The 27,886-nt window shown below is 38.4% G+C and overlaps 2 protein-coding genes across 2 annotated transcripts in view; one reads left to right on the plus strand and one right to left on the minus strand.

The window, feature by feature from the left end:
• LOC123876353 overlaps positions 1–16,607 on the plus strand; it is a 32,685-nt gene extending 16,078 nt beyond the window's left edge. The window contains exons 2-9 of the mRNA XM_045922581.1: positions 9,794–9,867; positions 11,549–11,688; positions 12,092–12,257; positions 13,142–13,266; positions 14,079–14,216; positions 14,551–14,728; positions 15,754–15,958; positions 16,328–16,607. Coding sequence (XP_045778537.1) covers positions 9,805–9,867; positions 11,549–11,688; positions 12,092–12,257; positions 13,142–13,266; positions 14,079–14,216; positions 14,551–14,728; positions 15,754–15,939 — 996 coding nt within the window. The 5' untranslated portion in view covers positions 9,794–9,804 and the 3' untranslated portion in view covers positions 15,940–15,958; positions 16,328–16,607. The remainder of the gene's footprint in view (positions 1–9,793; positions 9,868–11,548; positions 11,689–12,091; positions 12,258–13,141; positions 13,267–14,078; positions 14,217–14,550; positions 14,729–15,753; positions 15,959–16,327) is intronic.
• A 1,089-nt stretch (positions 16,608–17,696) lies between these two features.
• On the minus strand, positions 17,697–27,796 carry LOC123876465 (RNA-binding protein 28). The gene is made up of 11 exons (XM_045922740.1): positions 27,282–27,796; positions 26,996–27,124; positions 26,426–26,695; positions 25,756–25,920; positions 25,138–25,330; positions 24,422–24,599; positions 23,468–23,630; positions 23,064–23,169; positions 18,952–19,116; positions 18,580–18,679; positions 17,697–18,304 (listed from the first exon to the last, which is right to left on the minus strand). Exons 1-11 carry the CDS (start codon positions 27,547–27,549, stop codon positions 17,729–17,731), a joined length of 2,313 nt encoding a protein of 770 aa, XP_045778696.1. The 5' UTR covers positions 27,550–27,796; the 3' UTR covers positions 17,697–17,728.
• Positions 27,797–27,886: the final 90 nt, after the last annotated feature.

The following is a 27,886-nucleotide window of genomic DNA, read 5'->3' on the forward strand; positions in this document are numbered from 1 at the left end:
CATGCTCGCGGACCACTTTAGTGGTCCGCGCACCCACGCACCCTACTTTATTAACCTCAACTACCCCGTTTTTACAAAAAATGATATGGATGTAGTTTTCAGAGCTTTCCGGGGTGCTGATTTTGGTAACAACATTTATTTTGAAATTCAAGATGGCGAACATGCACTTTTTAAGAAAAAATTGACATGGGTGTCGTTTCATGGGTTTTTCGGGGTGGATTGTCTATCTCAATAAAAAAATAACATTGCCACGTCACGCGAGCTGCTTTAGCAGCTCGCGCACCGAGCGAAACACTAGTTATACTATATATAGCTCGATTACCACTCACTCACTGACTGACTCATTGACATAATTGTTCTCCTAGAAAGAGACGGAAAATGATATAGTGATGTAGGGGAATTGTGTTCGGTTTCGGGAACCCTCTGGGGAAAAATTATGACATTTCGGAAAAACAAGATGGCGGCCGAGGTGATTTTTGCAGCTCCGTTGTTTTCCAACGGATTTCGTTGAGTTTTGCAATCTTTAAAGAAAGTAGTAAACGGTTAATAGAAAATGTAGAAAAAATTGGAAAAACAAGATGGCGGCCGAGCCGCAGCGTTTTGAAAATTTTGATTTTTCGAACCCCGAACCGCGGCGCCACAGATCCGAAACGGGGTAATCGAGGATAATTATTTTTTCTGGTTTCGCCCACGATTATCCTGTATTTTGACAGAATGGGAGTGGTTTTTAAAAATTCAAGATGGCGGCTGTCATGGCGGCCGTTATGTTGGAGGGACGAAAAAACGCAATTTTAAAAGTTAAATATCCCAAAGTTGGCAACATCGGAGTGATTCGGCTTCTATGAAGCGATTGTACGTATAGGCTCGAGGTATAGATTGGAGGAAAAAAATTACCCCATTTTTTGGGGAAATTTCAAGATTTTCGGGAAATTGTAAAAAATCGAAATACGGACTTTTTGCAAAATTCGAGTATGAGCGATTACGTGTTTTGCTTGTACAAGTGACATTTGGGTATTTTTGTCGCCGAAGACTGGCAACACTGGAATTTATCAAAGAAAAAGTGATTTTCGACACGGTCTTTTTCACGGTATCCCCTTTCGCGTGGGTGCGAGCGAGAGGAGAGATTGAAACGTCGTCGGGAGCGGTATATCCTGTAGTTTATAGGAAAATTATGAAACCGTATAAAATCTTTCTGTGAAACGAGTTGGCGGCCATTTTGTATTTTTTTTCATTTTTCGAAATTTTGATCACGTTTTTGAGGCAGTTGGCAACATTTTGGAAAGTCAATATGTATGAATCGATTGTGTATCTCGGCTGGCAGTATGGAGATATGCAACCGGTGTTGCCACTTTTGGGGAGATTTTCGAGATTTTCAACTAGAAAACTCCTGTAAAATTTTGTATGAAAATTTTTTTTTTCACTGATGGTGTCAGATAGAAAACAAAAACTTAGTAAGCGAAAATTATGGAGAGAGCTGATGATTGAGGATATCGGAGACGGGTGAAGGGCCCGCTTAAGGTATTGAAGATAGGTGGGGGGTGCTCGAGCAAATGTCATTCATGACGTCATCCAATTGCCAAAAAGCTGAAAAAAAATTCAAAATGGCGAAGAAAAGATGGCCGCCATACAAATTTCGCCGGTGTCCAGCTCGGAGGGTATAAAAGATGGAAGTGCGGTTTCTTGGCAAAAGGTGATCAGGATCCGAAGGTCTACTCGATGAATAGAAAAAAAATTCAAAATGGCGGATTTTTTTTTCCCATACATTTTGTATGGCGAATATTGAATGTCTCATTCTCCTAAAAAGAGACGGAAAACGATACGATAATGTAGGGGAGATGTGTTCGGGTGGGGGAGGCGAGTAGGGAAAAATTATGACATTTCAGAAAAACAAGATGGCGACCGACGTGATTTTTGCAACTCTTTTGTTTTCCAACCGATTTCGTTGAAACTCACAATCTTTGAAGAATGTAGTAAACGATTAACAGAAAACGTGGAAAATTTTGAAAAAACAAGATGGCCGCCGTACAAATTTCGTCGGTGTCTATCTCGGAGGCTATAAAAGATGGAAGAGTAGTTTCTTGGCAAAAGATGATCAGGGTCCGAAGGTCTACTCAATGGAACAAACTCTGCATACTCGCGGACCACTTTAGTGGTCCGCGCACCCACGCACCCTACTTTATTAACCTCAACTACCCCGTTTTTATAAAAAATGATATGGATGTCGTTTTCAGAGTTTCCCAGGGTGCTGATTTTGATAACGACATTTATTTTGAAATCCAAGATGGCGGTCATGCATTTTTTAAGAAAAAAATCGATATGGGTGTCGTTTTATGGTGTTTTTGGGGTGAATTTTGAATCTTAATAAATAAATTCGTTTTAATACTTATCAACCTAACCACGTCACGCGAGCTGCTTTAGCAGCTCGCGCACCGAGCAAAACACTAGTTATACTATATATAGCTCGATTACCACTCACTGACTCACTGACTCATTGATACAATTGTTCTCCTAGAAAGAGACGGAAAATGATATAGTGATGTAGGGGAGATGTGTTCGGGTGAGGGAGATGACTGGGGAAAAATTATGACATTTCGGAAAAACAAGATGGCGGCTGACGTGATTTTTGCAGCTCTTTTGTTTTTCAACCGATCTTGTTTAAACTCGCAACTATTTAGGAAAGTAGTAAACGGTTAATAGAAAAGGTAGAAAAAATTGGAAAAACAAAATGGCGGCCGAGCTGGAGAGTTTTCAAAATTTTCATTTTTCGACCCTGAACCGCGGCGCCACAGATCTGAAACGGGGTAATCGAGGATAATTATTTTTTCTGGTTTCGCCCACGATTATCCTGTATTTTGACAGAACGAGAGTGGTTTTTAAAAATTCAAGATGGCGGCTGTCATGGCGGCCGTTAAGTTAGAGGTACCAAAAATCCCAATTTTAAAAGTTAAATATCTCAAAGTTGGCAACATCGGAGCGATCCGGCTTCTATCAAGCGATTGTACGTATGAAATTGAGGTATAGATTGGTGGGGAAAAATTACCCCATTTTTCGGGAAATTTCAAGATTTTTGCGAAAATGTAAAAAATCGAAATACGGACTTTTCGCAAAATCCGAGTATGAGCGATTATGTGTTTTGCTCGTACAAATGACATTTGGGTATTTTTGTCGCCGGAGACTGGCAACACTGGAATTTATCAAAAAAAAAGTGATTTTCGACATTGTCTTTTTTCAGGGACGATCATTTCGCGTGGGTGCGAGCGAGAGGAGAGATTGAAACGTCATCGGGAGCGGTATATCCTGTAGTTAATAGGAAAGTTGTAAAATTATCTAATTTGCTTCTGCAAAAAGAGTTGGTGGCCATTTTGTATTTTCTTCAAATTTTCCGAAATTTTGATCACGTTTTTGAGGCAGTTGGCAACATTTTGGAAAGTCGACATGTATCAATCGATTGTGTGACTCAACCGGCAGTATCTAAATATGTAAACAGTGTTGCCACATTTGGGGAGATTTTAGAGATTTTCCCCAAAAACTCCTCCTGTAAAATTTTGTATGAAATTTTTTTTTTTCACTGATGGTTTCGTATAGAAAACAAAAAAAAAATCGAGGAAAAATTTGGAAATAGCTGATGATCGAGGATGTCGGAGACGGGTGAAGGGTCCGCTCAAGGTATTGAAGATAGGTGGGGGGTGCTCGACCAAATGTCATTCATGACATCATCCAATTGCCAAAAAGCTGAAAAAAAATTCAAAATGGCGAAGAAAAGATGGCCGCCATACAAATTTCGCCGGCGTCCAGCTCGGAGGGTATAAAAGATGGAGGTGTGGTTTCTTAACAAAAGAGGATCAGGATCCAAAGGTCTACTCGATGAATAGAAAAACAATTCAAAATGGCGGAATTTATTTTCCCATACATTTTGTATGGCGAATATTTTATGTTTTATTCTCCTAGAAAGAAATAATAAACGATACGATGATGTTCGGGAGATATGTTCGGGTGCACGATATGAGTAGGGAAAAATTATGATATTTCAGAAAAACAAGATGGCGGCCGACGTGATTTTTGCAACTCTTTTGTTTTCCAACCGATTTCGTTGAAACTCGCAATCTTTGAAGAATGTAGTAAACGATTAATAGGAAAAGTGGAAAATTTTGGAAAAACAAGATGGCCGCCGTATAAATTTCGTCGATGTCTATCTCGGAGGCTATAAAAGATGGAAGAGTGGTTTCTTGGCAAAAGATGATCAGGGTCCGAAGGTCTACTCGGTGGAACAAACTCTGCATGCTCGCGGACCACTTTAGTGGTCCGCGCACCCACGCACCCTACTAAATTATAATCCTAATCTACAAAAAATAATATGGATGTCGTTTTCAGAGTTTTCCAGAGCGCTGATTTTGATAACGACATTTATTTTGAAATCAAAGATGGCGGGCGTGCACTTTATAAGAAAAAAATTGATATAGGTGTCGTTTTATGGGGTTTTCGGGGTAATTTGTGTATCTTAATAAAAAAAATCGGTTCAATACAACTCATAAACCTAACCACGTCACGTGAGCTGCTTTAGCAGCTCGCGCAGCGAGCAAAACACTAGTTATTATTATATACTATATATAGCTCGATTACCACTCACTCACTGACTCACTCATTGACATAATTGTTCTCCTAGAAAGAGACGGAAAATGATATAATGATGTAGGGGAATTGTGTTCGGTTTCGGGAACCCTCTGGGGAAAAATTATGACATTTCAGAAAAACAAGATGGCGGCCGAGGTGATTTTTGCAGCTCCGTTGTTTTCCAACCGATTTCGTTGAGTTTTGCAATCTTTAAAGAAAGTAGTAAACGGTTAATAGAAAATGTAGAAAAAATTGGAAAAACAAGATGGCGGCCGAGCCGCAGCGTTTTGAAAATTTTGATTTTTCGACCCCGAACCGCGGCGCCACAGATCCGAGACGGGGTAATCGAGGATAATATTTTTTTTTGGTTTCCCCGACGATTATCCTCTATTTTGACAAAATGGGAGTGGTTTTTAAAAATTCAAGATGGCGGCTGTCGTGGTGGCCATTATGTTAGAGGTACGAAAAAACGCAATTTTGAAAGTTAAATATCTCAAAGTTGGCAACATCGGACCGTTTTGGTTTCCATGAAGCGATTGTACGTATAGGCTCGAGGTATAGATTGGAGGAAAAAAATTACCCCATTTTTAGGGAAATTTCAAGATTTTTCGGGAAATTGTAAAAAATCGAAATACGCACTTTTTGCAAAATCCGAGTATGAGTGATTACGTGTTTTGCTCGTACAAATGACATTTGGGTATTTTTGTCACCGGAGACTGGCAACACTGGAATTTATCAAAGTAAAAGTGATTTTCGACACGGTCTTTTTCACGGTATCCCCTTTCGTGTGGGTGCGAGCGAGAGGAAAGATTGAAACGTCATCGGGCGCGGTATATCCTGTAGTTTATAGGAAAATTATGAAACCGTGTAAAATCTTTCTGTGAAACGAGTTGGCGGCCATTTTGTATTTTTTTTCATTTTTCGAAATTTTGATCACGTTTTTGAGGCAGTTGGCAACATTTTGGAAAGTCAATATGTATGAATCGATTGTGTATCTCGGCTGGCAGTATGGAGATATGTAACCGGTGTTGCCACTTTTGGGGAGATTTTCGAGATTTTCAACTAAGAAACTCCTGTAAAATTTTGTATGAAAAATTTTTTTTTCACTGATGGGGTCGTATAGAAAACAAAAACTTAGTAAGCCAAAATTATGGAGAGAGCTGATGATTGAGGGTTTCGGAGACGGGTGGAGGGCCCGCTTAAGGTATTGAAGATAGGTGGGGGGTGCTCGAGCAAATGTCATTCATGACGTCATCCAATTGCCAAAAAGCTGAAAAAAAATTCAAAATGGCGAAGAAAAGATGGCTGCCATACAAATTTCGCCGGTGTCCAGCTCGGAGGGTATAAAAGATAGAAGTGAGGTTTCTTGGCAAGAGATGATCAGGGTCCGAAGGTCTACTCGATGAGTAGAAAAAAAATTCAAAATGGCGGATTTTTTTTCCCCATAGAAAATGTATGGCGAATATTGAATGTCTCATTCTCCTAGAAAGAGACGGAAAACGATACATTGATGTATGGAAGATATGTTCGGATGCGCGATATGAGTAGGGGAAAATTATGACATTTCAGAAAAACAAGATGGCGGCCTATATGATTTTTGCAACTCTTTTGTTTTCCAACCGATTTCGTTGAAACTCGCAGTCTTTGAAGAAAGTAGTAAACGATTAATAGAAAAAGTGGAAAATTTTGGAAAAACAAGATGGCCGCCGTACAAATTTCGTCGGTGTCTATCTCGGAGGCTATAAAAGATGGAAGAGTGGTTTCTTGGCAAAAGATGATCAGGGTCCGAAGGTCTACTCGGTGGAACAAACTCTGCATGCTCGCGGACCACTTTAGTGGTCCGCGCACCCACGCACCCTACTTTATTAACCTCAACTACCCCGTTTTTACAAAAAATGATATGGATGTCGTTTTCAGAGTTTTCCAGGGTGCTCATTTTGATAACGACATTTATTTTGAAATCCAAGATGGCGGACATGCATTTTTTAAGAAAAAAAATCGATATGGGTGTCTTTTTATGGTGAATTTCGGGGTGAATTATGTATCTTAATAAATCAATTTGGTTTTATATAATAAAAAGTTAACCTTACCACGTCACGCGAGCTGCTTTAGCAGCTCGCGCACCGAGCAAAACACTAGTTTATTTATATGCCTAATAGATTTTGACTTATCGAGCAAAATGGAAAAAATATCCGAGTACGGAACCCTCGGTGCGCGAGTCTGACTCGCACTTGGCTTGTGTTTTTTTTTACTAAAAAGTAAAAACTGTGTTGTGGGTGGGTTGTGGTTAGGCTGAATGGCTAAGTACCTTTTTTACACAACTATTGGATTTAGGTAGCTACTTGATTGCACTTCTCAAGGTTATAATAATTTTTAGGTAAGTAATATATATTATAATGTAGGTAGGTATTTTATATAATTATATGTAGGTAGGAGGCGTAGTTTATGTTTAAAAATAATAAAATGAAAGGCACAAAAAATATTTAATTAGTCACACATAAATTAAAATAGAAAAAACGTAAATATTAGTAGGTAAGAAGTAGCTGGAATAAGTAGGTACCTGCCTAGGCATATAATAAGATCTAAAAATATATATAAAATTCCAGCATAGCCCTTGAAACAAAAAACCGGTCAAGTTCGAGTCAGATTCGCAAACGAAGGGTTGCGTATCATCGTACAGGATTATGTTATAACCTGGGGTGCAAGCCAGGTAACCAGTGTACCCAGTGTGCCCGGGACCCGGGTGCTGCTGGTCCCTTTTGGGCTGAAAAGCGCACTTTGATTTTGCTCTGACTTAAGATTGAGTTAAAACGAGACAGATTTATGTGAGAGATCTAGCTCTGTCTCGTTTTAACTCTGTCTTAAGTCTAAGCAAAGGCAGAGCGCGCTCTATAGATCTCACCCTTGGAGTCATCCGAGGAAAAGAGCAGTAGGTATACGGACCGGTGCGCCCCGGTAACATGGTTAACAATTTCTCGTGAGGGATATTGTTGGTTATGGCTAATGGACGAGGAGGTTTGTCCGCGTGGCCCTCTGACTAGCAGAGGGAAGGCGAAGGACGGGACGCAGGTGACGTGGATGGGATCGCCGCCTGGTGCCCTGTCGGGGCTCCGGGCGGTCGGTCTGCTGTCACCCGTTCAGTCCCCGGATCGGGAGGCGTACTGCATTGGTGCTTGCATAAGAATAGAATAGAATAGAATAGAATTTTATTCAAATAAACTTTTACAAGTGCTTTTGAATCGTCAAATAATTTACCACTGGTTCGGAATGCCGTTCCTACCGAGAAGAACCAGCAAGAAACTCGGCGGTTGCTCTTTTCAATTGTTCAATTTACAATAATAGAAGGCCCCTGCGGTCCTAGCAGACAGATTTTATATGCGGACCGAAGTTTAGCCCCCAGTCCAGCTTGACTCCTGAATACGTAACACTGGATGATGGGACTAGTTACCGTTCCTCCACAGTCAAAATATATGCAGATGAGCATTTTTCCTCCTTTTGAAGATAACGGCTTGTTTTTAGGGTTCCGTACCTCAAAAGGTAAAACGGAACCCTTATAGGGTCACTTTGTTGTCTGTCTGTCTGTCCGTCCGTCCGTCGCGTCTGTCAAGAAAACCTATAGGGTACTTCCCGTTGATCTAGGATCATGAAATTTGGCAGGTAGGTGTCTTATATAGCACAAGTAAAGGAATAAATCCGAAAACCGGCCAACTGCGAGTTAGACATCGCGCACTGAGGGTTCCGTACTCGGGTATTTTTTCCGACATTTAACGATAAGTTAAAAACTATACACAAAAATAAATAAAAATCTGTTTTAGAATGTACAGGTAAAGCTCTTTCATGTGATACCCCACTTGGTATAGTTATCTTACTTTGAAAATTAAGGATATTCCACAAGGTAGGGCCTAGTACTGACTTCATTGGTGCCCCTCAGACGTGCAGTTAGGAGACCTCGCGAGTGAGTGGAGGATCCGCCTCGTCGGATGTCGGTGGCTGGGTCGCGGTTGATTGCTTCGGTCTTCCCGTAACCCAGGCGCGCGCAGATATTATTCATAATCAAAAGTTAGGTATAGTAGGTACTAATCTAAAACCGAAGTTCAAAGGTTAATCAGAATTTAATGTTTTTTTTTTGTTGAATATTCACTAATTTCGTTTAAAAACGTTTACCTAGGTAATCAAATATGCGATAGGAAAAAGCGTCATAACTGCCATGTTGAATTTATCATGACACTAGCTGATGCCCGCGACTTCGTTCGCGTGGATGTAGGTTTTTTAAAATTCCCGTGGGAACTCTTTGGTTTTCCGGGATAAAAAGTAGCCTATGTGCTAATTCAGGGTATAATCTATCTCCATTCTAAGTTTCAGCCCAATCCGTCTAGTAGTTTTTGCGTGAAGGAGTAACAAACTTACACACACACACACATACAAACTTTCTCCTTTATAATATTAGTGTGATCATCCATAAGATGCGATTCGAAGTCGAATCGAAACGGCAATTAAAAAAATTACATCTTATTGACTTCAATCTTACTTCTAAGATTACATAACTTAACGCTGATTCTAGCGAGAAAAAACCGGTCAAGTGCGCGTTGGACTTGCACACGAAGGGTTCTGTACATAGTCTGTACCAGCGCGCGCCGAGTTCATCATCTACATTGGAATTCATAGTCAATGCATAAAGGTTGAATATGACACATGTCGTCATCGCCATCGTACAAGAAATCTCAAACCAGGATGTTCGATTCATCAGCTGTACCTACCTATCTAGATATAGTAGAAGTACCTATATTTTTTAACTCTTAATAGTTGCACAGGAGTTGTACCTATATTTTTTAAGTCTTGAGTTCCAATTGCAATTGATAGCTCAACGGTTGAGGAGCGGACTGAATTCCGAAAGGTCGGCGGTTCAAACCCCACCCGTTGCACTATTGTCGTACCCACTCCAGCCCGGCTAGCATGGGCAGTAGATAAAAATTATATCCCCGATTATATCCACTGATTTCTATGACATCAGTGGATAGGTATAATCGGGGGATATAATTTTTATCTACTGCCCAAGCTAGCCGGGCTGGCACAAGCTTTACGCTTGATTGGAGGGGAAAGGGGAGTATTAGTCATGATTAGCATGGCTAATATTCTTTTTTGCGATAAAAATACTAACAGCTTGTAACTTTGTCTTTTACAGATTGATCAATCATGGCCACCATACCAATAGCTTGTTTATATACCACCACGTGCTGCAAGACATTATTAATTGCTGTAAGTGACATACCTACTGAATTTCACGTTTATCGGTTTATCCATTGAAAACCTAAATCCACGCGGACGAAATCGCGAGCATTATTTATAGTTATCTACTGCAAAATTGCCTACTCATTATTTAATTAACTAGGTAACACATTTTTTGTGTAAATTGCATGCAGGCTTAGAATATAAACCCAGCATGCAGGTAGTTCTATTGAAGCCCGTCCCAACCTTGAAAGAATAAAAAACCGGCCAAGTGCGAATCAGACTCGCGCAGTTGAGGGTTCCATACTCGGGTATTTTTTCCAACATTTTGCACGATAAATCAAAAATTATTATACATAAAAATAAATAAAATCTGTTTTAGAATGTACAGGTAAAGCCCTTTCATATGATAGGTACCCAACTTGGTATAGTTATCTTAGTTTGAAAATTAAAACACATTTTTTTTTTAATGATGTAACCAAAAATTCGGGGTTTTCAGATTTATTCCTATACTTGTGCTATAAGACCTACCTACCTGCCAAATTGATACTAGGTCAACGGGAAGTACCCTATAGGTTTCTTGACAGACACGATGGACAGACAGACAGACAGCAAAGTGATCCTATAAAGGTTCCGTTTTTCCTTTTGAGGTACGGAACCCTAAAAATAGCAGAATATTATTCAGTTTTTTATAAGTACAAATATGTACATTTATTTATTTATTTATATTGTACATAGGTAGTATAATACTCCAGGTATTACTTGCGAATTTGGCTGTATTTTTTACCCGACTGCGACAAAGCCAAAAGGAAGGGTTATGATTTTAGCAGTCTATGTATGTAAGTATGTGTGTATGTTTGTATCCAGATTGTGTGTGTTCCACCGTAGTGCCTAAACTACTGGGCCGATTTTGATAAATAAGGTGTCAATCGATTCGTCGTAAAGGTCCGGGTGACATAGGCTACATTTTATACGAAAAAAATTGACTTAACGGATGTTACATGAAAAAAAGTGGGGTCTCCAAATTTTTTTTTTGCTATTGTATCGAGTGGGGTGTCAAATGAAAAAGGAGGAAATTCTGAGTTCATAAATATGTACTAACTACGACATTGAAAAATACCAAGTGACAGAAAAATAATTTTATCATAATATTTGAGCGTTTATTAAGACGATCGCAGTCGGGTTTTAGTTTTCAACTTTATCTTGTTTGTATTATTAAGTAGGTACTGGTAGAGCCAAAGGTGATTAGAAGTTTAGCATAGATATAGCTAGGTAGTAAGGTACTAGGTATCGATTTGAAAAACTGAAATCTTTACAAATCTTTTTGGGCTCTGGCGAATCACATGACTAAACTTTGTAGTGCCCACACCGAAATCAGAGACACCACTGACTTCTGATAACCAAATCGAATAGTACCCAATATATAGTACCTATGTCGTACCTAAATGTCCATTCATCATAACTTGACGTGTGAGTAATATGTTGGCACCATTGCTTTGTTTCCTTATTACTTAGAACTTAGGGTTATACTTATTATTGTGTGATTTGCGTAGTTAGGTATGAATCTGTGCCTACTTTGATGGTGTAAGATCAATTAACAAACCGAGTGGAAGAAATTTTCTAAGTTCCTCTCTCACTTCTTTACTAACATGACTACCATATCTTACCTATGCGTGTTCTGCTTGATCTTGACCAGTATATTTTTATCCAGAGCAACACACGGACATCTCTATCACGCACACTGCCAAGGCTGCTGTGGACACGCAATGTGCATACGCAACGTATCAACAAGAATCTTCTCTACATTTCCAATGACGACACGAAAATTCACACAGATCTCAAAACTATGAAGTAAGTATAAAGAAAGTTAATTTCAAAAGAGGAGTTCTATGACATCTAACCCTGTAATCCCAAGTAAAGTGGTGCTGCTATGGTTATCGTAAATCCAGTTTATGTTTTTTAAATAACAATAGCGAGCAAACGAGCAGGTGACCCACCTGGTGTTAAGTGATTACTGCCGCTCATGAACATTTGTAGCACCAGAGGAACCGCCAATGCGTTGCCGGCGTTTCAGGAATTTGTCGGTTCACTCCTATTCTACCTATTCAATGGGATGATCAATTTTCATAAAAACTGACAGCGCAATGGCGGTTCTTCTGGTGCTTTCAATAAATAGCTAGGCAATGGAAATGAGTAACATGCGAGTTAGTTTGCTTTGATAATAAACAAAAAGAAATATTGTCTCTGTGTGCAGGTTAAGCAAACCAAACAACAAACCACTGTGCATAATGCTGAGCTGGTTATTGGCGACCAATAAGCAAATGATGAAGTACGCTAACATTTACCTTCAAGAAGGATTCGACGTGCTGAGGGTGACTTGCGAACCGTGGCAGCTACTGTGGCCCAGGAAGGGTGCAAAGGTAGGTACCCGTACAACCTTTAGCCTTGACATTACAAGAGGCATAAACTGGTATATCAACTTCCAGCTTTAACAGATGGCGACGTTGGCTCTTGAAACTTGAGATTAGCATGTACCTGTTCGCGACAGGTTTAGATGGCAACCGGGGTGGGTTGCCATCGCCCCGCGCACCCGCATAACCCACTGTGGATAAGCGCGGATGCTATGCGGGTGTGCGGAGCGTCCCCCGCCTACCCCCAATTGCCATCTCAACCTGTCGCGTATTATGCCTAGATAAGTTCGGTATTGAATAAGCACCCGTTGCTAGGATTTATGTATAAACATCGTAATGCAACTTATGAACTTATACAATGCGTCTGAATCTACGCCAAACAAGTTGAGTAGGTAGAATTTGTGTCTAGGTCCAAAAGTATTAAACCGGATCCATTATGTTAATATTATATTTTTAATAGGTAGGCACGTTGGTCTAAACATTTCCCCACGTTCAAAGAGTCTGACCTTCCTATCTACTTTTTAAACTATACTCGCACAAAAAGGTCTCCTATTGAATTAGTATCTAAATATCTATATTTATATTTTTATAAGTCATATTTGTTTTGGCTCGTATCTATATCTATATTTGAAGAATTCAACTTAGGTTTATGTTTATTGATTTCGTACTGAAAGTAATGATCCAATTTCTTGAGTGTAACTACTTATTATTCAAGGTCTTCAATGCTCGAGGGACTAGCTATTAAACACCAAAGGGTCCCGACTCCCGAGAAATGGAGATAAAATTTAGTTCAATTAATTGTTGATGTGAAACTTTGCTTGGGATCTGCCATTTAACTACTTGCTTTTTTATTTTCCATAGATGCGTACTTACTTCATAGATGTATTTTTCAGGTTATCGCACGAAACTTGCTACAGTTGATGTATGCCAACGATATTCCTTACATGGTGCATGGATTCTCAGTGGGCGGCTACGTGTGGTCGGAAGCCATGGTTCACGCAATGACTGATAAAGAAAAGTAAGTTATAATATTATTCAGCTTTATGCGTCTTATTTATTACTGAGGGTCGTATCCCCTTCTAATAATAATCGTAGAAACTTGCTAGGGATAGTAATGCAGTGCTTTCCCAGATCCATCTGCACATATCTTGACTAAAGGGTACGATTTGGACTCTTACTTTTTATTTTCAACTATTATTTATTATCAGATGTTACTGAGAATAACATGTAAGTGCCGATGACTTAAAGTCCTATGAGATGGAGAAAACTTTAAGGCTAAATTCAACCCTCTAAAGTAGGTAACCTATCCATTTCTGCCTTGGGTCAGCATTACAGTACACGGTATGATAAGATCGAACTTTAGAAAGGATTTCGGCTTCGTAGAGCGTCGTCTCTATCACTCATACCTGTGTGACGATCGATATTACGCTATCACATCTAAGCTCCACAGCCCTTAACTCCGGTTTCAAAAGTTGGAATCGAAACAAGTGCACGACGCTAGAGTATACGTAAAAACCTAGCATTACCCTGCATCACGCCTGCACATTTCCGATTTCAAAGAGTTGCACCGGTCATGTACAATCAATAAAAATCTTTTTGGGCTCTGGTGAGACACATGACCAAATTGGGCAGTGAAGTTACAGTAAAGTAGCTACTGTAAAGTTCACTGCCAGAAAGCCTTAAAATCACTAAATTGTCACTTGACTCACTAGAGCCCAAAAAGATTTGCCACTTTTTTATTTTTTATAAAAGAGTAGAAAGCGAGACTCTCTTAATGATGTTACAAAATTAATTGTATTTTGTACCTACACATAGGTATTAATTCCATAGGTACCAACCAGTATTAGACCGCGTGGAGGCCCAGGTGTGGGACTCAGTCGCCGACATCACCGAGGTGTCAGTGGGCGTGCCACTAGCCTTGTTCCCTAACAGCAAAATTGGTCAGAAGATTACGAAAAGTATTATTCTGTAAGTTAAAAAATAACTATTTTTAAAACTTCAGTTAAATAAAAAAAAACACATATGATTAAAATAACTAAATATCGGAGTATGCTCGACTAGTTTCAAACCTGTACGGAATACATTTCAAAGGGCCTCTGCTCGCAATGCGACGTGGGCTGCCCTGCGACACACAAGTCACGCTGTGAGATGGGGCGGAGGTGGGGGAGGGGTTGGGTTGTTTAGTTGGGCATACTCCGACTAACCGTAAGTAATTCATATTAACAATAAATATCACTCGCAATATTTTATAGTTTAAACGCCAATTAAGATGATGGCTTTATACAATAAAAGTGTTCAACAGTGCGTACCTCAAAGCATTGTACAACGTGGGTACGGTCCACTACGAGAAAGCGTGTGAGACGTACTACGCGTCGCCGTGCCGCGCGCCGGCCTTGTTCCTGCTGTCCAGCACCGACCCCGTCGGCAACGAGCGCAGGATACGACGGGCGTGCGACTTGTGGATACAGATGGGCATCAAGGTATCAAATGTTCAGTTCAGAATATTTGCTGTTAAAATTAAATATCTTCTTATTTAAACTTCTGAACATATTATGTCATGTCAACCCATCGTCAGCTCACTACTGAGCACGGGTCTCCACTCGAAATGGCCATGGTCTACCATGCTGGCCAAGTGCGGATTGGCAGACTTCACACACCTTTGAAAACACTATGGAGAACTCGCAGGCATGCAGGTTTACTCACGATTTTTCCTTCACCGTTAAAGCAATAGGTGTTTAATTGCACATAACTCAAAAAAGTTACAGATACGTGCAAGGGATTAAACCCCGGACTCCGCGACTAGGACACAAAATTCACACAAGTAGAAAATTGTGACTTAGTTAAGTTTTGTCTAGTATACCCAAAACCTAATAAATTTTTTTTCTGTAGGTAGGCACATAAATACAATCATCGCAAATCTTCTTGGGCTCTGGCGAGTCACGTGACAAAACTACATTCCCGATTTTAGCCAATAAATCTTAGATCTGCTTGGCAATGTGTACTGCACTGTGCAGGGTTGTCACTTGACTCACAAAGCCCAGGGTTGTCACTTGACTCGCCAGAGCCCAAGAAGATTTGCGGTAATTCGCAGGAGGCAAGACCGTAACGTAATACGTAATATCTACTAGTGTTTTATCTTTTTTTCAATACATACTTATACCTAATATAGTCAATTTATTACTACATACCAGGGCGTGTATATATAAAATTCAGGTAGGTAACTATGTCAATATTGATAAGTATATGTACCTACATGACAGTACCTACCTATGTATTTTTATCTCTTTTAATTTTCAGCTTAGGGCCCAGGGGCTCGGTCGAGCAATAATGGTCATATCATTTCAAATATTGAAATGCCGCATTCATTCGATTCTATTTTTTCCATCCCAAAACCTTCGCTTCGAAACCGGACAGAATCATACTGTCGAATTTATAACATAAATTGTTATTTGTTACTTATCTGACAGGTAAGATAAGATACCTAATATGTTATCTTGAATTCCAGTGTACATGGCAGTGCTGGCCCCGCTCGCCGCACGTTCAACACTACCTCAAACACCCGCAAGAGTACGAGCAACTCGTACGCGCGCATTGCAGGGCCTACGTGTCTGCGCTGCGCCCCGAATTAGACACCCCTCTCGATGCGCGCTGCGAGACATTGGAGCGTTCTGCTAAATCTGCTGTAAACTAATTTAAGCTTCTAATATACACAAGTGTAAATTAAAAATTTTCAACACCCCCGACGAATCATTTTCAAATAAATAATTATGTATATGTAGGCAACGTCCATCTTGACAGCTTGACATTTGTCAATTGACACTTGAATATTATGAACCTAAGGGTTATCTAACCTTCTTTTCAACAAGAAAACTAGAAAATAGCTGATAACTTTTAAACGGCTGAACCAATTGTTTTGGATTATAGCTAAGAACACTCTCGATCAAGCCACCTTTCAAACAAAAAAAAGTAAATTCAAATCGGTTCATTCGTTTAGGCGCTACGATGCCACAGACAGATACACAGATACACAGATACACACGTCAAACCTATAACACCCCTCTTTTTGGGTCGGGGGTTAAAAACACGCGTCAAAATTTGTTCAACACGACTAGCGACTCCTAGAAGTTGTAGGTATTTTATAAAGAGAAATTAGGAAAGCTGTTCCTGTTTGAACTTCGAAAAAGATTCATAAAAACCATTGATAGGCCAGGGTTTTGCAACCTGCTTATCATGTTTACCTGCTCCAATACTATACTTACCTAGTGCTAAATATAACACACACACAGACACATTTACGTATACTGTATTAATTATTATGAGAATATATTGTGAAGTTATGTACATGGAATGACTGTAATATTAAAAAAAAACTGTGAAATTTAGATTTTTTTACTTAGCAACACACATACAACTGTGAAAAACTGGCATGTGATGTCTCAATGATTTGATTTTTTAAGTTGAAAATGGTTAATACACTTAAAACTAACAAAGGACGTGGATTTTAGGTGTTTTGGAAGACTATTTAATAATCACTGAGAAATAATTTATTTCTGACATAGGCAAATACCGTATTTTATACACTCGCTTTTAATAGCCTCCGTAACCTTAGCTTTATAAGTTTCAACATATTCGTCAAAATTTACTAAATAGAAGTAGGTATGCCTACCATGGTATGTTTGGGCTGTGTTAGGGTGCCAACTGAAGGGGTGTGGGATCCTATGACTAAGCCTTCGCTGTCCGTCCGTCTGTCTATCAGCAGGCTATATCTCGTGAACCGTAACAAGAGCGATAAATTTTTAACAAAATGTTGTTATATTTCCATTCCAGGTTGAGAAAGAGTTGTAATTTTTACAGAATATGTATTTCTATTGCCGCTATAACAACAAATAATAAAAATTTCAATATGGCCGCCTTTAAAAGGTGTTATTTCTTATACGATGGTATAGAATGCTTCGTGACAAGTCGTCCGATTTGCACTTGGCAGATTTTTTTTAATTTCGGATGTTACTTATATTATTAAACAGCAGTATTTATTTACAATTCACCTACTTAGTTATAACTTATTATATAAGTTTTACTTTTATATTTTGAATATCTACTGTTATTTGTAAATATTTTTTGCTAGTTGTAAGTGGTGTAATTGTTAAATATATTTTTTTGTGGAAAAAAGTGATATTATTTCTAAATGGTAGTTAAAAAAATTAAATTTTTGATGGAATCTTTTTAATAAATATTTTTCTTTAATAAATTCTTACTTTATTTTTTACTCCTGAATTATTATTGAACCTTCTTTATATAATAAATAGTCTTTGTATTTGTCCCTTTTTGTATAAACAGTACCTAATTGGGTAGTTTTAAAAAATATATTTACCTAGTTTCACTGGTTAGTCTATTTCTTTCTGTCTAACAATTTAAAGGAACTTAAAAAAAAAGTGGGCGAACTTCAACAATACATATTTATTTTACAAAATTACAATAATTTACATTAATTCATTATTGAACCTCCTTTTCTTATTACGTTTACCGATTTTATTCTTATTAATCTTCTGTTTCGGTTGTTTAATTCTCTCGCGGGCGGCCATCTTTAGCCTCTGCGTTCTCTTGCTAGTCTTCTTCTCTTGTTTGACATTTTGTTTATGGATGTCCGCTTGGGTCTTTAGTTTATGGTTACTTCTCATTTTGTGTTGACTACCCTCTTTTGCCGTTAATCCTGCATATTCTAAATCATCGACAGGTTTTCTAACGAACTGTCCCACATTATTTGGACCGTTTTGATTATTATTCTTATTAAATTTATTGTTCTTTCTAAATTCCCTCCAATTCTTGTTGTTATCTTGTTTGTCATTCTTGCTATCTTGCTTTTCCTTGTCGAATCTTCCCTTTTTCATGTAACTTTCATCAGGTGCAGAATTGTGCTTTCTCTTTCTGTTTTTACGTGTGTTCTCTTGTTCTTTGTCTTGTTTCGCTAGTGGATTGTTTGCTATTGACTTCTCTAACCTTTTCTTTCTTGCGTTTAACGCTGTTCTATCCTCTATCGAGAATGATACTATGGGTCTCTGGAACAGAAAAAAATATGATTAAATGTGGGATAGAAGCTGGTGTTCCTTTGCGGAAGTACAAGGGACTATAAGATTAATTTGCTTTATCTGCTAAAAATAGACAAATCTTGAAAGCTTCTGGTACCTAATCGTGTAAGATGAAAGATTTATGAATTTAAATGCTATAAACCCATGTACCTCACAGTTGTTTGTGAGTGTGCGTGAGTGCGTGCATGGGTGCGTGTGTGATTGTCTCAAATTGCTTCTAGCTTAGTAACCGAATAGATACTTACGTTGTTTTTGTCAAAAATGTCGGGATTGTTGTTCAGCTTGCGTAGACACGCGAGCGCATCTTCGTGGCGAGTGAACATCACGAACCCGTAGCCCTTTGACCTGCGAGATACATACTATATATTCATACTCAGTTATTACACAATAAGGTCGTCTGTTGAATGCTGTTCAGAAGACACTTCCAGGTGATTTTCCAGTAATGATTAGACCCGATCAACCAGATTCAAACCTTAGAATTCGTGGGAACTTTAGACGTCTATAGTAATAGAGAGAGACAGCGCGTTATTTTACAAAAGCAGAAAGTTTGCTTTAAGGGCTTTCATATAATGCCACTAGGATTGATTATCATGGTTTTGTCTAAAAATTCGACTTACGGGTGTTTCCCATCTCTGCCCAACGGCGCTCTCAGGTCGCGCATGACTCTAGCCTCCGTGATGACAGCGCGCGAGCCCACCGCGCGCACGCAGATGCGTCGCAACGCATTGTCGTCGTAGTTCGGCGGCAAGTTGGACACCACGATCCGGTAGCGGGATACGAATCTGTTGAATCAAAATTAATCCTTGAAATAGAAAAATATGAGCCTGAAATATGAGCCTGATATCTTAGCACTAAATGAAACTTGGTTACGATGCGGAGAAAATACGGATGCATTCCATATCCCGGGGTACACATTTAAGCATGTTCCTAGAACGACTGGGAAAAGAGGAGGCGGAGTTGGTTTTTACATAAGAAAAGGAATTAAGGTACGGGTGATTCAGCAGCCACAGACAGAACTTGAACAGTTGTGGATAGAAGTAAGAATAAAAGGAAGTCATATAGCTGTTGGAACCGCCTATAGACCTGAATATCAGTTTGTAAATAAATCCATAGAAGAGCTTAGCGAGACACTGAGTGCCTTATCTGCCTACAGTTTTCAGTGTCTGCTGATGGATTTCAATGTAAACCTGAAAGATAAAGACAGCAAAAATGCCCAAGAGTTCTTGAGTTTCCTGGAACAACAAAATTACTCTCAACTAGTCCAAGAGCCAACAAGAGTTACTGAAACGACTTCATCGCTTATAGATCTAATTATAACAGATGCTCCAACACGCTGTAAAAATGTAAAGGTTATTCATAATACTTGCCTGAGTGATCATGCCCTCGTGACTGCAGAATTTAATATAAAAAAACCAAAGGTACAGGCACAGTACGTGAGGAGGAGGTGCTTAAATAAAATTAACGTGGAACTTTTTGAGAAAGACCTTAACGCCATACCGTGGGATGATATAATGTGTTTGGATGATGTAAATGCAATGGTCGAACAGTTTAACAATCACATATTAGAGCTTTTTGACAAACATGCACCTGTAGTGTGCATTAAAACTAAGGAGAAGCCTCACCCTTGGATAACAGACGTTATTAAAATTATGATGAATTTGAGAGATGACGCATTAAAAAAAGCGCACAAATACAATGAGGAATCGAACTGGTCATATTATAGAAACCTTAGAAATTACACAAACGCGAGCATTAAAAGGGAGCAAACTGCCTATTTCACGTTTTATGTCAATAATAATTTAAAAAAGCCGAATAAAATGTGGTATCACTTTAAAAAGATCTCCCCGTTTGGTCATAAAACCCCATCTCATATACCAGAACACTTAAAAATTCCTAATAGAATAAATGATCACTTTTTAACATTACCTGGTGGCACTACAGTCCCACCAGAGATAGTAAAGAAATTTACAGAAAATAGGTGTACGGACAATGTGTTCTCTTTACAGGTATGCTCGCAAAAGGAAGTTCTTAAGATAATTAAAGGCATAACAACTAATTCGGCAGGTCATGATGACATCTCGGTTAGCATGCTCAAATTAACTTTACCGCGGACTCTGCCAATAATCACTTACATACTAAATACCTCTATTTCCAAAAATGTTTTTCCTGATCGGTGGAAACTAGCCAAGGTTGTACCGCTCCCAAAATCTGCAACTGTTTCAGACTACAAAGATCTAAGACCAATTAGTATACTACCAGTTATGTCAAAGATCATTGAAAAACTGGTATGTAGCCAACTCTCTAGGTATCTAGAAACAAATAACTTGCTTCCAGCGGTACAATCAGGGTTTAGAAAGGGCCACGGGACGGCAACGGCTTTAGCATCAGTCACAGACGACATACTGTCTGCATCTGACAGAGGGGAGGGTACCATACTAATACTGCTAGATTTCTCTAGAGCATTTGATTGTATAGATGTTGAACTTATGTTAGCCAAGTTGCGATATTATGGTGTCGATTCGAATGCATGTACTTGGTTTAGCTCGTTCCTCCGTTGCAGGAAACAGTATGTGGTAGTTGACGAAGACGTGAAAGTACCGTTGTTATCTCAGGTAAACACTGTTCCACGGGGTACTCCACAAGGGTCGAGCCTTAGCCCTTTACTATTTATAATTTATACTGCCGATATTATCCAGAATATACGACACTGCCATGCCCACCTATATGCTGATGACACTCAAATTTACTACCATTTTAACCCGGAACGCACAGCAGAAGCGGCAGAATTAATAAATAAGGACTTGGATTATATTTCTAAATGGTCGGAGGAAAATAGACTAGTTCTTAACGCCAAAAAGACGAATTTTATGGTGTTGGGAAGTAAGCATCAGAGAGCTATCATAAAAGGGAGAAAACCAAATATAGCTATAAAAGGCGAGCCTATTGATAATGTGGCTATCGCAAGAAACTTAGGGCTATATATGGATGAAGACCTAAGATTCATTGAACATCTTAACACTAAGATAAGGAACGCTTTCTACAAGCTAAAAGTACTATACGGTGTAAGGCGTTTTTTGACGGTCGGAGTCCGGCGGATACTCGTGGAATCTCTTATTTTGTCAGCTTTTAATTATTGTGATACTATATACGGACCTAGACTGCTCAAAAAGACTGAAAAGGCCGTTCAACGCATACAGAATGCATGCATTAGATTCTGCTTTGATGTTCCAAGGAGAGGCCATATTACACCTGTTATCAATAGCCATAAAATCCTTAGTATGAAGTCACGTAGGAACTTACACATTGCAATGTTGATTCACAGAGTAATATTTAACAAGCGACCGCCGTACTTATATGACAGACTACACTGGCGAGTTGACAGAGGCACGACTCGATTTCAGCAAAAAAAGAAGCTGGCTATACCCACTCATAAAAAGGCAGGATTCAGGGGCTGTTTCCGTTTTGCTGCAGCTAAGGTTTGGAACGATCTCCCGCCTCCGCTTCGGGAATGGAATTATCCTACTAGCGAGATCACAATAAAAAATAAATTAAGGAATTTTTATTTAAATGACCAGATCGAGGCAGCTAAATTTATTTACACCTAACTTATTTATTTACACGTCTTAATAATGAAATTAAGGCTAGATATGCTAAATTTTCTATCCTAGTCTTATTTATATACATATATCTGACTAGTGCATAATGTAAATAATTTTAGTTATATAATACATAGATACTTGATTAATTGGAACCATACTATTATTATTGTTGTCTATAATACTACTATTTAAGTTATTAATAATATTATTCGTTAGGCCTAGCTGGGAAGGGACATCTTGTTTAGATCTTATCTTGTTTAGTTTTTATTTTCATTTTTTTTTTTTTGCTTGTTATGTGTATGTGTGTGCTTTTTTCTCCTTTTCATTTTTCTTTCTACTGTACGGTTTTTAAGGTTCTTTTTGGGTTGTACTGTATTCATTTTAATATTGATCAATAAGCAGGGAACGCAACGGGCGCGGTGCGTTTTTATTTTATTAATCAATATTTTTTGGAGCAAACTGAAAACCAGCGCTGAGCATTGTCATCAATGCTCGGCCATGCTGAGTTTGCGGCCTATTGCTATTGTTAGTTTTTTTTTTTATTTTTATAGATTTAATTTAATTATAACATATGTATGTTTGTCACTAGCAATAAGTAAGCAATAAAGCCTATTTATTATTTATTATTATTTATTATTTAAAAACATTTCTTTAACATAGACAGTAATAAATCCACACTTTTACAGTTTATAAATGCGAAAGTGTGTCTGTATGTCTGCCAGCTTTTCAGTCTATCCGTTTAACGGTTACCGGTGACGGAATTTGGGTACACGGATAGCTTGCATCCCGGGGTCCATCAACGGGATGAAAGCTATACACGTCCCAATTTCCGTATAAATTACTGTACTGATTTGGCTGAAATTTGGAATAGACGTAGATTATACGCTAGATTAACACATAGGATACTTTTCATTCCAAATAATCAAGGAGTTTCCACGGGACTTTTTAAAAATCCACGAAATTGCGGGTCATCATCATTTAGCATCATCTACTAGTAAAATACATATAGTATAAGAGTTCCTGCAGGTGCACCAACACTATTTTTTCACTTTTCCCGTTTCCTTGGCAGGATATGAATAGCGTCCATCTCTAGTGTAAATCATCTGTGTAATACAATGGCTATATGTTACCTGTTCAAGTTCTTGAGCATCTGCGTCTTGCTGCGTTCTAGTGTCAATCGTTTTGACATGTCCGATGCTGATACACCGACCGCCGCTTTCGTTCCCGCCACGATCACTGCAAATGTTAATATTATTGATAAGATAGCACGCGAACAATTGCCTGAGATTAATTGGAAGAGAATTCCTCTAGGAATTAAGTTTGCCTCCGTACATTCTGTATATTTGTATATAAACAAACAATTTTGTCAATTTAGAATAGAGGTTAATAAAGAACCAATTTCAAAATAAGCTTTTACTTTGTCAATTCAGAGAGACGTTTTTTTATTTATACAGTAAGAAATTAGGCTGCATCATTTTCTATCAGTTGTGATTGTGATTAAGCATGTACCTATGGTGAATAAAAAAAAACTAACCTCCTTCTTTAACAAGGTACAGATTTCTATTGTCCTTGGGTTGTTTTTTGTCTCCCTTCTGCAGGTTTTCTCTCTTCAGTGCGGGTTTGACTTGCAGCACTTGCCCGTCAAGTCGCAACTGGTCTGCTGGGAGAGCTAGAAAACTCTCTGCGTCGTCTTTATTCTGTAGAATAGAGAAGACTAATTTATTTATTGCACACATTTTGATTTGCTTCCTCTTTTCTAATCCGAAATACTAGGATATGGAACACCCTTTCAGCATCAGTTTTCCCTTCCACCTATAATATGGGTACCTTCAAGTCAAGAGTGAATAGGCAACTTCTAGGCATGCGCGCTCCATCTTAGGCTGCATCATCACTTGCTAGTGGGTCTGATTGCAGCCAAGCGCTAGTCTATATAATTTAAAAAAAACACTTAAATACAGAAAACCAATGCAAGATACAGAAGAAACTACACAGAAAGGTGCAAAGGCGGCCTAAAGACTAGAGCACTGGATGGTGCAAGAAGTGAAAGCACTGAACTAGGAGTTGTACATAATGAAAGGAAAGTTGGTCTCAATACACAAATGGCGTGTTGAGTGGCGTGGCGTGTGATGGCGTGCCGTGCATAGTTTATAGTGGGGTATGGTGGCGTGGCGTGTGGTGTAGACGCCTAGGTGTATGGGGCGGTGTGGTGGCGTTGCGTGTGTGAGATGTGGTGAGGTGACGTATTCACCACAAAAAAAAACAATCTATCTCGTTTAGAGTGCTCGGTCAGTTTGTCAACACGTATAAGCGCATATTTGATGGGGCCACAACACTCAACTGAGCGTTGTATACACTGAACTGTATGTTTGTCACAATACAAGTGACGTAGCGTATGGCGGCGTGAGGTGAGGTGGCGTGGCGTGGCATGCGGTGGGGTGTAATGGCGTGGCGTGTGATGGCGTGGCAAGGAGTCGGCGGGCGTACTCACCACAAACTTAACAAATCCTGTTCCTTTAGAGTGCTCTGTCATTTTGTCAACACATATGAGGGCGTATTTGACGGGGCCGGTGCGCTCCGCAAACGCACTCAGCTGAGAGTTGTCAACACTGAATGGTATGTTTGTTAGGAACACTGTGCAACCGTCTTCTGCGTCATTTAACTTTGTCCTGAAAAAATAGTCTACATTAATATTTCGCATATCAATAAAATTAACCGTATTCAAACGAGACCATTTACATTGCCTGGCAAACAACTTGAGCATTGACGCGATTGGCTGGCGAAGGGCGGATGCATGCGATTGGTTGATCAGTCGGCGCGAGTGCACGCGATTGGTTGATACATCGACTATTGCTTCCCGGATTCGCCAACTTTTTCCCCCTACTAGTTCAAGTCGAAGTTGTTTACCAGACACTACGGTTTTGTGCATTTTTTATTTATTTATAGCTTAGCGCTTGGTTGCAATTAAAACTGCTGGCGAGTGATGATACAGCTTAAATTACTGCCTATTTACTTTTGACTTAAAGGTAAGGTAAGATATTAAAAATGGAGGAGTAAACTAATGTTGGCAGGCTATTCCATATCCTAGCAGTTCGAATTAGAAACAAGTAAAACTTCATTTTATAAAACTTAACATTAATTGTTCTTCAGTTAGCTAAAAATACATGATTTTATCTATTCACTTATTTTTTAAATAAATATAACTACCGTTGAAAATCGGGTTGTGTACTCGTAACACTCTTATCATCATCGTCACCATCATTTTCATCATCATCCCCAGACTCTTCATCTTCATCATCCTCAGCATCACTGTCATCACCCTCGCTATCATCATTTTCGTCTTCAGATTTAACCTTTTCTTCATCTGAATCACTTCCTTCATCACTCTCTTCAGATTCACCTAATAACAAAAACAAGAAAGCGGGTTGATAAAAGCGTGTAAAAAAATACATGTATTCGTGAGTTCAAGCATAAGAGGACACTTCTCGTAAGTGGCATGCAGGTCATAGAGGCATAAAAGCACTACTTACTCACGTTAAAATAGCTCATTACTCATTTTTAGGGTTCCATAACTCAAATAGAAAAACAGAACCCTTATAGGATCACTTTGTTGTCTGTCTATCTGTCTGTCTGTCCGTCTGTCGTGTCTATCAAGAAAACCTAATAGGGTACTTCCTGTTGACCTAGAATCATGAAATTTTATATTAAAATTTGGTAGGTAGGTCTTTTAGTACAAGTAAAGGAAAAATTAAATTTCATGATCAGGTGCAGTGCTATAAAATATACAAAATCCTAGAAATGTCAATAGATTTACTTTTAACTTACTTTTAATCTTATCCTTGACATCATCAGTGGATATGTTGATGGGGGTGTCATCGTCACTGTCAGACTCCTCTTTCTTGATTTTATCTTCCATCTCTGTCTGTTGGTTGACCACATGTCGCATGTACTGGTTCTTGGGCACTGCCCAATCCACTGATATTGGTCTACCTAAAAATAAGGTTAAGGTTTTTATTTTCATTGTAGGTATTTTTGAAAGAAAAGAAAAAAGAAAACTATTTAGTGTGATAACTATAACACTACAATTAACCTTTAAACTAATTGAATTAATCTTTTTGTCAAAATTTTAACTCATAAATCAAAAGTTGCAGAAAAATAAAAGCATAAGCTCTCCGAGAAAATGTGCACAAGTTGGTCTCCTATTAAACTACTGATGTGCATAAATATTACTATACCACTTTCAATACTGTGGTAAAATAAATACTACTTCTATTATAGACGCGGAAGTTTGTATGTATGTATGGATGGATGGATCTTTGTTACTCTTTCACACAAAAACTACTGGACAAATTTGGCTGAAATTTGGAATGAAGATAGATTATCCCTGGAATAACAAACAAGCTACTTTTTATCCCCGAAAATTAATGAGATCCCACAGGATTTTTAAAAACCTATATCCACGGGAACGAAGTCTCAGGCGTCAGCTATTACTCACCTAAGAATGGCTTCATATTAGTATTAGCCAGCGCCTCTTTTGCCATCTGCACATTCTTGAAAAGCACGAACCCACAGCCAACCATCTTCCCATCAGGTTTCTTCAGCAAACTGACCTCCAGTACTGATCCATATGGTTCAAAATGCTGTTTCAGTGTATCCTCAGTAGCTTTGAAGGATATGTTACGGATTATGAGACGGGCTTTCCTGTTTAATCTAATAAGATTTTTGTCATCTTTTATTTCCTTTTTGATCTCAGTTTCATCTTCACCTGAATAAAAATTAGTTAAATGAATATTAATTTAAATAATATTATAATGCTGTTATTTTCTATACAGAACATACAAGAAAAGGATAGCAATACTTTTGCTATCCTTCTATTTTATATCAAAATAATTTGTGACAGTGAAGTATAATGTATTACACATTAATTTTGTAATTTCTAATTTTCAGTAAGTACTCAATAAATAAAAAATTATAAATCAATTTTATACTATGTTGTTGTTTTAATTGATGCCAAGTATTATTTTGCACATCTTTCAAAAATATAGAAATAAAATAATGGAGTTACTTTTAATTTCAGGTTTGGATTCTTCATTTGATGCATCATAATTAAAATATCTTTGCTTTTGTCCTTTTTTGCTCTCTTCCTCAACATATTTGTGTTTTGGCACTGCCCAAGAAACAAATATAGGGCGACCTGGAAAAAATATACAAATTATTATTATTAAGGAGGGCATGTTAGATAAGGTATCTGTTGAAAAGGTTGTCATTTCAAAGTTCAACCCCTAACTTTGCATCATTTATTTATTACTGTTTCTCCATATTATGAAGCAGAGAGTCAAAATGGATCTTACCTAAAAATGGTTTCTTATTTGTCCCAAACAATGCCTTTTTGGCCATAGGAACATGTGTGTAATGCACAAAAGCGGAACCTACAAGCTTGCCATCTGGTTTCTTTAATAGCTTAATCTCCTCAACTTTGCCATACTGAGAAAAATGCTCCTTTAAACTTTCTTCCGTGGCTTTAAAAGATACGTTTTTTACAATCAACCTAGCGTTCTTATTAACGCCGTCTTTAAATTTTGTGTTGGATTCAGTGTCCATGCTCTCTTCATCACTCATTTTAAGTGATAATCACCGGTGATAATTTGTGTTATTCAACTAAGATAACCCAACTTCACAAACACGTGTATTATTTGTTTTTAATTATTTTATAACTTCATTTAAATAAATGTAAGGTTAATTAATGAACACGTTTCAAGCAAAGCTACATATTTATCACAATTTAAAGTAATTAATACGAGAAATTACACTCGTAATTCTGTTTGCAATCACTTGCAGCGCAAAAGCAAATTGTAAACAAAATCGATTCAAAAATGTCAATGTCATCGACACCAATAGACACTGACAGTAACGTTCGAAAATCCTGGGAATTTCAATGAATCAAGGAATGAAGAAT

The sequence above is a fragment of the Maniola jurtina genome, chromosome 21 (assembly GCF_905333055.1).
Source record: "Maniola jurtina chromosome 21, ilManJurt1.1, whole genome shotgun sequence".
Taxonomy (NCBI): Eukaryota; Metazoa; Arthropoda; class Insecta; order Lepidoptera; family Nymphalidae; genus Maniola; species Maniola jurtina.

Coding starts and splice junctions, on each gene's coding strand:
- LOC123876465 (XM_045922740.1), bottom strand. CDS start 27,549: ATGAGTGATGAAGAGAGCATGGACACTGAATCCAACACAAAATTTAAA. Junction 25,331..25,755: donor TGTCAAGGATAAGATTAAAA/GTAAGTTAAAAG, acceptor TTTTGTTATTAG/GTGAATCTGAAGAGAGTGAT. Junction 23,631..24,421: donor CAGGATTTGTTAAGTTTGTG/GTGAGTACGCCC, acceptor TCTATTCTACAG/AATAAAGACGACGCAGAGAG.